This window comes from Galendromus occidentalis, unplaced genomic scaffold, assembly GCF_000255335.2.
Source record: "Galendromus occidentalis unplaced genomic scaffold, Mocc_1.1 scf7180000077191, whole genome shotgun sequence".
NCBI classification, from domain to species: domain Eukaryota; kingdom Metazoa; phylum Arthropoda; class Arachnida; order Mesostigmata; family Phytoseiidae; genus Galendromus; species Galendromus occidentalis.
In genome coordinates, this window is record NW_003805179.1 from 27,989 (window position 1) to 39,662 (window position 11,674).

At 50.9% G+C, this 11,674-nt stretch overlaps 1 protein-coding gene across 1 annotated transcript; it reads left to right on the forward strand.

Moving 5' to 3' along the window:
- Positions 1–842: 842 nt before the first annotated feature.
- LOC100900344 (nuclear receptor coactivator 7-like) lies at positions 843–2,522 on the forward strand. The gene has a single exon (XM_003741682.3). It carries the CDS (start codon positions 936–938, stop codon positions 2,520–2,522), a length of 1,587 nt encoding a protein of 528 aa, XP_003741730.2. The 5' UTR covers positions 843–935.
- The last annotated feature ends 9,152 nt before the right edge of the window (positions 2,523–11,674 follow it).

Here is an 11,674-nt window from a genome sequence, read left to right on the forward strand (position 1 = left end):
ATAGACCAAAGACCCCGCTTAATTGTGTCCCTTCTACCCGCGTTCCTCACCGTTCCCGAGGAACGTATGCTCGAGCTATAGCGTCCGGCTCTACCGAGGAACGGCGTTCTGCCGTTTCGCCGCTCCTGGCCATTCGGATGTCAGTTAGAAATCATCATCCGCGCTGGATAGATTATTTTGTTGACCAGTGTTGAGCGAGGAGTCCTGTGCGTAGGAGAGAGGAAGTGACTCTGATGTGAACACCGCATTCCAGGATGTCCTCAGGGATGCCTGAAGCGTCACCGCGAGAGCCGTCCTCGTCGACGGAACAAGCAACGACGATCGAGGATCGCATAAGCTACGTGGTCCAAGCTGGAGAGACGATGAACGCAATTGCAGCTAAGTTTGATTTGACGCCCTCTGAGCTGGCGCGGCTCAATCGCATACCGACCAACAGCATGCTGTTCCAGGGACGTAAACTGTCCATACCAGTGAAACGACGTAAATCGATAGGACCATCGAACAACGACATCGAAGCAAGTGAGTTCGCTGCTGCCGATGCTGCTGCTACCGATCTCTCTGCGACGACAGCACCAGCAGACAGGAAAGAATCACTGTTCGACAGTGAAGGCGGAGGTGACCAGGAGGCCCGCAGCGTCCTCGACAAATCAGCTTCTTCTCCAAATGATTCGAGACAAGCATCATCCTGTTCGGGTGACGCCCATCGTGCGCAAGTGCCAATCAACGTTAGACAACAACAACAGCAGCAGCAGCAAAACGATATTTTGTTCGGGCTCATGATTCCTCCTCGGGCGGCGATGAGTTCAGCACAAGACAGCGGTTCGGTGATGCCTTCGCGCGCGCGGTTTTCGCACGTTCTGAAAATCAACGCTCGCCACATCACAGACGGACAGGGCGTCGTGACGGGCACTCTACTCATCACGCCGAACAACATCATGTTCAGCCCAAATGTGTCCGATCTCATCGTGATCGAACACGGCACAGAGCATTACGAAGTCACGGCCCCGATCGACATGATCGCCGGAGCTGCCCTCTACACCGACATCGCGATAATGCGAACCAAAATGCACCAAAAACCAATCGTCTGCAACATACCTGTACAGGTTTACTATTCGAACGACGAGGAACGACCGAAAACCCCGCCGTCAACTCCTAATAGACTCGCGGCGACCGCCGCTTGCGAACAAACGAGACCGGAATCAGAGTCCGGCGGCTCGGAACCCGTGTCGCCTCGGCCCACGAAAACCCCGCCGTCCAGTCCTGTGGTCGGAGGTGCCGGCCGTGAAGACCGAGCTGAGGAGAGCGCGACGTCGGCGATCGCGAAGACGGACGCCCGCGGTGAGTCGAAAGACATGGAAGAGCCCGAAGTTTTCGCGGCGCTCGAAAAACTTCTCCCTAAACCCGCGCAGCCGCAGGAGAACTCAATGCTGTATTTATGTCTTCGGATGGGCAATCCCCTAAACAAAAAGGTCAAGGTTCCTGCTGTGTCAATCGGTCGGAGGAAACTCAAGTGCGAATACTGGTTCGGCATCCCGCGGAACCGCGTCGACGAAGTGTACAAATTCTTCCAAAGAAACTATCCCGACAAGTACGGCGACGTGATCGAGCTCAACATGGAGGAGCGGGGCTTCACGGATATCGTATCGGACGATGACGACGACGCCGACAACAACGATAACAAGGATAAAAACGGGGGCTCGTCCGACAGCAATCATCAGCACCGACGAGACGATATGCGGATAAAGTCCCAGGACGGCGGACCATCCGACGACTCCAGACAAGCCCCCGACACACCGAGGAGCGCAACCGATGGAGCTTTCACAGGCGTCTTCAATCGGGTTGGCTCGTTCAAGAATCCTTTCAAACTGCCCCGCTTTTTCGAGGGCCCAAACACTCCGCACCCGTCGTTCTCTTCGTGTGAGTGGGAAGTGATCGCGCTGAAAGACGACTCCAGCGGTCCCGCGGCCTCGACCAATCTGCTCAACCCATTGACGCCCGACGAGATCCTCTTGCCCGAGATGATCGACGACTCTGAGATTCTTGATGAAGAGCACCGAAAAATGTTGTACAAAGTCATTCCGGCTCGCGCCGAAGGTTACGCCTGGCGCTTGGTCTACTCGACGACCAGGAATGGTTTCAGCTTGAAAACTTTCTACCGGGAGATGAGTCGTCACGATGGGCCAGTGCTGTTGGCCATCACCGATACCGAAGGAGCTCTGTTCGGAGCGTTCGCCCCGACCACCATTCATCCAAGCGACCATTTTTACGGCACCGGGGAAATGTTCCTCTGGACATTCCATCCCAGCTTCAACAAATACCCGTGGTCGGGGGAGAATCAGTACTTCATCAAAGGGAACCAGGATTCTCTGGTGTTTGGTTCAGGCGACGGCGAATTCGGTTTGTACCTGGACGGAGACCTGTACCACGGCCGCTCGTCACCCTGCAAGACGTTCAACAACGAAGTCCTCTCGCAGACAAACGACTTCGTCATCAAATCGCTCGAAGCTTGGGGTTTCTTCTGAGCTTGAGCCCTGTTGAGCCTATCCGATACGGAGATGATGATAATCAGATGTGTCCGTTGAATTCCATCTGAAGGTGAGAGCATTAGATGAGGGGGATTACGATGGGCGGAAGATCGAACTGGGAACGAAAACTACCGATTCACTCCATCAGCAAGTCAGCCAGTCAATCGGTCGGTCTCTAGAACTTTCGGGCGAACAGTCACATTTATATCGGGGGAACTGACTGGCTTATGCTGTACGGACACAAAGAGACAGTATTCGACTCAAGGGGCATAAGCACGAGATGATTTGTGGGGAGACGGATACGATTCTATTGTCGAGTGGCGGAAATTCGTCCGACAGGTTGATTGAAAGCTTGGCGTCTGGTTCGTTTGTCCGTTGATAACTCGTCAAATGATGATGATTGAAGCTATCGACAGTATCGGCTCTCAGTCGGTACTATTGCGAATGACGACGACGTTGGCTGTGGCGAATGGATACGCCTTTGGTCAAGAGTTACGGCGTCGTCGACGAGGGCCAATGATCTTCTGCAACGCCCCAATCATACAATACTTCAGCCGTTAATACGATCCAGATCATCGCTACGACGATAATCTATGATGAGACGTAGTAGGACAAAAGTTTATTAGACGGACACTCTCCCAAATTGATAGTGGTCTAAGTGGCAGCGATTCGTAGAGTGGGGAATATCCGTCTTTTTTTAACGATATGAGCGAGAAACGTGAGTTTCTGCTGAATTTCCTCTCGAATGAAGATTTCCCTGCTGGTCAGACCACGATCAATTCAACCCAGCTTACCAACAACCTGAATGTTCCGCCGGTGACCGGCTAGTTTTTTGTTTATCGAATGATGATGATAATATTGATAGCATCAAGAAGAATAAGGACAATAACGCTATGGGGAAGTTGATGACGGTATTAAGATGAGGACTATAGAATATTTGATACCCTCCCCTCTAAAGGGATACCACTGGCCGTGAGAGGAAAGTGGAAGAGCTTCGATCCGGTCTCTCTGCCTCCTCCTTCACCCGAATGAAAGTCGCTTTGGATGTAATCGTTGTGATAGAAATATATAGACTCTACATATACTTTATTATATACATACATACAATATATAAATATATACATACCTACATACATACATGAATGAGTATATACATACATCATCATCACAAGGGCAGATACAGACCTCTCCGAGAAGCGTTGTCGTTACAACGACGATGATGATGATGATGGCTGTTACCATTGTTTTTGATCGGTGATGACGACAGTAGTCGCACTTCATCTGGATTGATCATCAATATTTCTTTCTGCCACACGAGAGTATCCACCTCGGCCGAAGTGTGGATCGATGTGGATCGATAGTACAACAGATGTGGATCGAAAGTTGCGATCTTTGATGTTCCCGTCTTTCTGGATTTGGGCTATTCGCCACGACCGCCATCCGACGTGTTGATCAGTTCATCGTCCAGTCATTAGTTCATCGTCCGGCAATGTCATGATCCCCCTTCGGTGCTCATCCGAGAGCGACCATGTTTTATTTATTCAAAGGCAGATCGATTTTGGGCATTTTGTTGCTAGCTAATTGTCAGTTGAGTATGAATACAGATGCGTTACCTATTTATTGTTACGTTTCATTTCATCGAGCATTCCTTGGAGAATCCTTCTTTGTCCGGCATCATCATCCTCCTATTCACGGTCGATTCGAGTCTGGAGCAAAAAGCGAATTAACGTTTCAATTATTTCTCCCTCCGATTCCGGTGGTTCTGCCTCAATCCGAGCTCGGAAGCCCGGATAAATTCCATCATATCGGGGCGCGAGTCCGGGCGAGAGCCACGATCTAGGACAGCTCCGACCTGCGAATCGCCAATCACCTGAAGCCGTTGTCGAAAGGAGTATATTTTCCTGTTTGAGTTGTGACTTCTAGAGAGCTTATTTTGAAAAGTCTCTTCTCCTCCTCGGGGACGAGAGTTTAGCGGGCGAACTGAGAACGAGATGGACGAATCGTAACCAGTTCCCTGAGGGCAGGAAGATCACTGGACATTCCTAAAATCTGACGTGACGTCGTACCGAAACGTCTTCACCCCCATGAAGACGTTCACCCCTGCCTGACGCGAGGTCCCTCGTGCGAGTCTCTGAGCAAGCCATTCATGAGATTGATGATCGATTCGAGAGATGCGATAGATTCGACTCGAAGATTAAATACATTCTTCTTCATGGCCGACGATAATACTTGAGATCATGTCAATTTCGCTCGTAAGTGTCCTCGTCTGTGACAAAATGCGGCAACCTCCAACCGTTGTCCTCAATCCCCCATTAGTCAAGGCCTCTCAGTTCCCTGCCCGTGAAATGCGGCAGTCAACGAGGTATCCGATCCCGATGCGCATTTGAATCTGCGGAGGTGGCCCTCTTCGATCTCCAATCGCTTTCTCATCGGTAAAAGTTCCACAGCCCACCCGGCTCAACCTTCGGATGCTCTTTTTTGAGCTGAGTTGCAAAGATGAGTCTTGAAGTTTCCGGGTTTGGACTGTACTTATTCTTCTTTCTCTCCCTCCGAGTCTCCCCCCCACGGAAAGTCTTGTCCCTCACAAGCATCCGACCATCATCATCAGCAGCCCTTGCAGCCCCCCTAGACCAGAAGAATCGATGATGACTTACATGCAGTATTGGGCTTGAGAGTCAGCTGGGATGCTCAGCTGAGATCACAAGAGCGAAATGACACGAATGATAATAAGGGCACCGACAAAGACGATGCATGACCGAGGGCACGACGATACGAGGCGAGTCGAACTCGACCACGGAGGGGAGAGGATCACAGAACTGAGGAATTGGCTTCGTCGAGTTGCAAGTGGGTGGCCACGCAGACCGAGAAGCTGACCGGCTGCCTTAAACACAGCTTGTTTTGCTGACCACTGCTCGTTGATCATCCTCGGATGGGACTCCCATTCCAGAGACTCGACAATCGATCGATCCTAGCTCACGGCCGGCGTGTCCACAACAAGACAAACTGTTGTTACCCAGCAATGGAGGAGAGCCTCGAAGAACATCTCCCGGAATCAGGGTGAGACATACTAAATATGAGGAGGACTAATTTCATCTCAGTCAGCGATGCGTACGCTGATCATAATCTCGCGCCGAGAGGCGAAGAGTCCCCGAACCGGGATCAGTCATTCAGAGAGCGACCTCGGTGGAAGTCACGCCGGAGGCGCGAGTTCCACTCCAACCATCCCGATCGTAGGATCCAAAGCAGACGAGACGTGGAGGAAAGAACAATCATCAACATAACTGGTTAAATATTCGATCTAAGGATTGTACATTGGGAAATTCACAACACTCGGCAGAACAATTGATACCATTGAGAGTTGAGACAATGATAGGGAAGCAGAAGAGACAAGGGGAAATGCTTTCGATGAGAATTGACGAAAATGTAGTGATATCGAAAGAGAAGAGATACCCAATGAGAGTGTCGTGATAGCTTAGTTTCACAAAACAAACAAGCATGAAATATTTTGTATCTGAGCTACCAATGAAGGAGAGCATCGACAGAGAAGGCGGAGAGAGAGAGACTGGAATCGGACCGTGGGATGGAAACAGAGAGACGGACGCTCACCAAGCTACGAGTAACTCCCAGAGGGGAAGTAGAAACTTGGAATATTACCCGAGAGAGACGAGCTGTTAGACAAATATGGGGAGAGGCAGAGGAAGGGGAACGCGAGCACTATCAAGTGTTAATTAGCTTTAGAAACCAACGGCGACAAGCGAAGGACGAGAGGAGAGTTGAGTTTATGGAATCTATCTATGTAGAAGCGGTAATCTGTTGAATAGGAATTGGATCGCATACAGCGACCAAGGTCGATGTACACATCCAGAGAAACATGCAGAGAGTGACAGAGAAGCGATCGTTTAGGATCTACAGCAATGAAACCAACACAATATAGAGAGTATAGTTTTAGACAATATACAGATGAAGATGAAGCGTAGCACATAGGAGGCGGCTAGCCACACGACGGGCATGAATTCCCCACCTGCAGCAAAAGCGGCAACAACAAAACACAAGCATTCTTTTACACGGGCCAAGCCCAACCGTCACACACTTTAGTTACAAGCATCCCGAGACCGACAGACTGAACACACAGACAGAGTGCTACACCTGCTGACGTCGGGTGAAAGTCCCAGAAGCAACGCGCAAGAGTCTAATTCGGGTTTCGTCTCCGGGAACGAAGACTGAATAATGCGGTCGAATCCTGGGCATAATGATTCGGTTCCAAGGGCGGAGGAGCTGCCGAAGGCGCCAATGAATTAGCTGCGGTGGAAAGCATCGGGTGTCTTACTGAGCGAATTCGGCCCGGGTCCGGGGCATATTGGGATCCAATCGGCAATCGATAGAGCATATCATGCAATTGATCGATTGAATCAGCACCGATATTTCATTTCAAGACTTTGTCGAAGCCAGGCAACATGCAAACCAGCTGGGCACGGGAAAATACGGGACGTGTCGCTGGAGGAGCACAGCCGACGTTCTGGCAGACGCAAAATCGCGTCATCGGCCTTGAATCGGGACGAGTCTTGCGGGGTTGTTTCACCATCGCGGCAGAGATTTTTTGCCGAGGATGCTCCTGGTATCTCAGATTACCTCTGCTGCTGCTGCTGCTTGACTGACAGTGGCAGGGCGAGCGAAGCCTTTCCTCCGGAGGTTTGGGAGATATTGTATCAAGTACAAAAAACTTTTGCGAGCTGAATCCGCATTGCTCGTTACGCTCCGCCGAAACGCTCTCGGGCTCTCAAGAGCTCCGACTCGAATCAAAGTTCCACGACGAAACGTCAATCTGGGGTATGGACGATCGGTCGGCCGGTCGGTCAGAACGAATGCGTGGATAGGTGCGCGAAAAACCCTCGGCGAGCAAGCTGTTCGTTTGTGAGCGAAGGCGGATTCACACTGCTTGGACCGGAGAGACGAGCGGTGCTTGAATTCATTCTGTCTGGTCGACCACTGTGACGAGCGAAAAACACACAGACACACGAACAAACACTGTAGAATTCACAGGGGAAGACAAACTCGCGTGAGCTGTGAGGGAAGCTCTGCGACATGCAAACGCTCAGAACTTCCCTGAGAGAACCCAAAATGACATTGACGGAACAGACTCTTCGAGCTGGCTTCCGACGTCTGATTGTAATACATGTGACGCTATCATCATCGGGCCTTAGGGCGGCGGTGAAGATAGAGAATCGCCCCGTGCAACCTACTATGATGGAATTGTGATGATGTTGAGAGTGGGTCTCCATCGGAGTCGGAATCCAAGCGCTAAACCTCATGATATCGGAATCAGAGAGTTCTTGTCGATCAATAATCTGAAGCCTGATCAGTTAGAGTTGTTTGCCTCTGACAGATGGGCGAGGCTCTGTTTCAACCTGGTCGTGACCGAATGAACGTGAGCTCTCCCGTCGATGGCGGTTCCGACGATTATCGCCACGGCGTTGGAGACTCTTGGCGCCTTTCTCTGGCGGCTGCCAAGGCAATTGTGTTCCGGGATCAATCGAGGTCGGGTTGAAGGGGAGCTAGAAAGAGCCCAGGAGAATCGAGCAGATCGTCCAACGAGCGAGCGGGCGAGCCGGGAGGCGGGCGGGCAGGCGATCGGGCGGTCGAGCTCGGACGAAATTAGGGCCAAGGGACGGAACGAACAGCTGTGTTTTCTTCCCACGGGCCATCAAGGCCGATCCCAAGGCCACGATTCGTCGGCAGATCTCGAACCAGTGGCGAGCTGGGGGCATATCCGCATTTGCCTCTGCGTGAGAAACAGGCAGAGAATCCTTTTTGTCTCCGAGAACTTCCTACCTCGGCCGCTACCAAGGCCAGTGTTTCGACCGTATCGAGCAGCGACCGTGCCACCGCAGTCAATGAGAGCTTGCAACCGAAATTCGAGGTTGGGCTCTCACCGAAAATTGATTAGCTCTCTCCGAGTCCATGAATATGTATGGCTATCGAGAGAGTCGCCAGGAATCACTTCGAGGCCTCTCGGAGAATTTCCGCATCATGAATATCTCGAAGGGGCAAGCTGATATTTTCGACCGCGTGAACGATTCCGACTCCTACTCACAAACAGATGCAAACTTTGTTGATCCTCATGCATTTCCTCGATCGGATCCGTGAGGGACATGTGGACCGAGCGAGGCGTAAAAATGTTATCGTTGAAAAAACTGTTTTCTCTTCGAATTTGTTGTTAAAAATTTGAATGCCGATCGCGCGTTGCGACTTCGTCAAATCAGATCGAAGCCTAGTACAATCTTTTGCGATCCCGGCTCTATTAAACTGGCCTTCTCGAAAATTTACCTCCCCTGGCTGGTTTCAGGCGACGCTCCGAGCCCTTCACATCTGATATCCCCGGGAACGAATAATTCCTCCCGAGATATTCGTCATCAACGATATCGAGGGAACAGCGAATCCCCATATCTCAGTACGAGATTGGTGTGGCCATGGAACCATCAGATGGGAACTCTGCTGTTTCTATTGGGGGGAGGAAGTCGTCGGAATTCGACTGAATATCTCAGAATCCAATCGGTCTGAGGCGTAGTGGGAGATTATCACGAAGCTGGGGATCGAGCGCGAGGACGCGGGACAGAACAGAATAATAAACAAAATCAAACCTCAGAGACATCACACAAACACATTGTACCTAAACGGTAGCTCCCAATCATGAGTCGATTTAGCTACTGTCAATCAGTGAATACCGTAGGTAGAGTTTTGTAGAGGAGAAATACACTGAAGCAACACAGTCCGAATGCCCGTGTGTTAGTCTAGGTTTATATGTAATACGACAAAGCTAGTCAGCGAGAGAGAAAGAGAGAGAACAAGAGAACGTAAGAATGATGGACAAAATCAGTCGGAAGCATGTAATAATATTTGACAACCAGCGACCCCTTAGAAGCGAGGGAGACGAATCCGAGGTGAAGGCGTCGATGGCGCATGGATATTGGAAGCCTGGACGTGAGCAAAAACCCGAGACGGATATAATCATGGGAAGCATGACGATCATCGTAAATGATGATGACACGTAACTGTGGAACGTTCCTAGCGGCTGTGCCGAGGTTGGAGGTCGCCGTGAGAAATTTGATGAGCAGCACGAGAATCGGCTTGAGCTCGGCTGAGAAAACAACATGTGAACATGTGTGCTTTGGTGATACGTTGAGCGCCGATGTACGCAAATGGCAAACGACCTAGCAGTGCGGCACCAATAAACCAACGAAAAGTTACAATAATTACAGTTTTTTCATTCCTTGTTCTTGTCGTTGTTTTCGAGGGCGTCTGCATGCCGAATTTCCTCACCACCGTCCCAGCCCTCGTGGGTCTGAAGCGCTCGCCTGTCGTCAATTCGCGTCGCGGACGCCCTCTCTGAATGGCATGGTACTATACAAAATTGCAGTGTCTCTCCGCAGTTAGGCGTGCTCGGAAGGGCGAGTACATGGCCTTCGGAACTCTTCACTCTAGACCTGAAGATTCAACACCTCACAGCTGATGAGTTGAAATTCGCAGACATGAATGGCAGCATCGAAATCCCCCGCTCCAGACCCCTGGGAGGGTCCATTTCCTTTCAGAGAGTTCACCGCGAGTATCACAAAACAAATCGAAAAAAAAATCGGTAAATAATTCTCGGAACTTATCTCTGCTCCGACCAGAGAGCCCTTGCCGGCAGGGAACCACGATCTTCAGGAATTTCCGCTCTTATCCAACTTGCGTAGGATATTCCCGCCGCTGGAGGACTAACTTCTCGAATGGTTCTGCACCGGGCTATGTCTTCCACCCTTACGAACAACCAAAAATGGACGGGCTTGTTAGTACCGTCTGAGGAATCCCGGGAGTCGAACCGATTTGTGAATCCGAGACAATGTCGGGGATTACTACAGAAAAGAGTTTGAGGATGTCTGTGACCTACTTATTCAAACTGATCGAATATTCCTTGTTCTGCTGTGAGCTCTCAGAGGGGCATTCGGTTCTCCGGCAACGGGGGAGGGTCATCATCTGCTAGGAGCATCGATACTCAGTCAGAGCCGATTACCGCAGAGTAGGTCACCGCATCAAGCACTCTGACTTGGGAACGTGAATCTTCTTCCCGTAGAGTGCCGCTCCGACAGAAACTCGCTCGGAAAGTTACGCCAGGGTTTCCGCAAGGGGTCCCAAGGGAGAAATCATTCCAGTTGTTGGTTAGGAGGCGGGTCTCCCGGCGTTCATCCCACAGAACCATAAGCCTGCTCACTGAGATTCGACCCCGAAAACGATAGTCTTCCGCTCGCCCCCAAGACGGTCGAGTTCGGCTGCGTGGATCAGCCCTCAGCCCTGATAAAGCGCTTAAAATCAGCGACCTACGGTACGATCGCGCCTGACCGCTCCTTCGACCTTTGCGCGGACATTAAGGCGTGTGGTTCATCAGCAAAGCTAAGTGGAAGCAGTTTTATTCCAACACTTCCGGAAACGAGCATTTTCGACAAAAAGTGAATACTTGCACAGGGACGAGGGGGGGAGGGGAAGTCCCCGGGTCCAACCGTCGAAAATCTAGGGATCGATTCACAATCGAGTGAGGAGTGTGGCTGAGTGAGAGATGACCCACAGCGTCTGATGGAATCGGAACTAGCCTCCTAAGGCATTCATTTTGAGGTATGTATGATGGAGAGTGGCGACTTTCCAGGTCTCATCCGACCGTCCCGCTCCGTCTACTATCATATAATCCTTCTTCCTGCAGTCAAGCTACTACGTCTCTTGAATGTTATTCTAGCTGCTATCGGGATGACTCTTGGGAACAACATCGCTGATCCCGAGCGAGAGCGCATTAGCGGCCCTAATCTAGGAGCAGGCGAGTGAGCAGCAGATCAATCATCGGAAGCACAAACTTTCTACTTCCAGAATAAGACCTCGTTGAACTTCGAGATGTAAGCGTCGTCATAGCGAACGACCAGTAGTCGTTTCCGAGACTGGGAATCGTGTCGCTCTAACGAACTGAGTCGGTATTGAAGGCGCAGCAAGCAGAATTTATAGCTGCGCCTCAAGCGCTGTTAATCGGGTGGATTGAATACGTGAGCCTGCCTCACGGCGGTGTCCATCGAACTTCTGCTCTCAGCAGCGATCATACCGAAAGATTGTCCGTGATAAAACCGGAATAGACT

Bases quoted from the DNA above. Each gene is read 5' to 3' on its own strand.
- LOC100900344 (XM_003741682.3), top strand. From the start codon at position 936: ATGTTCAGCCCAAATGTGTCCGATCTCATCGTGATCGAACACGGCACA.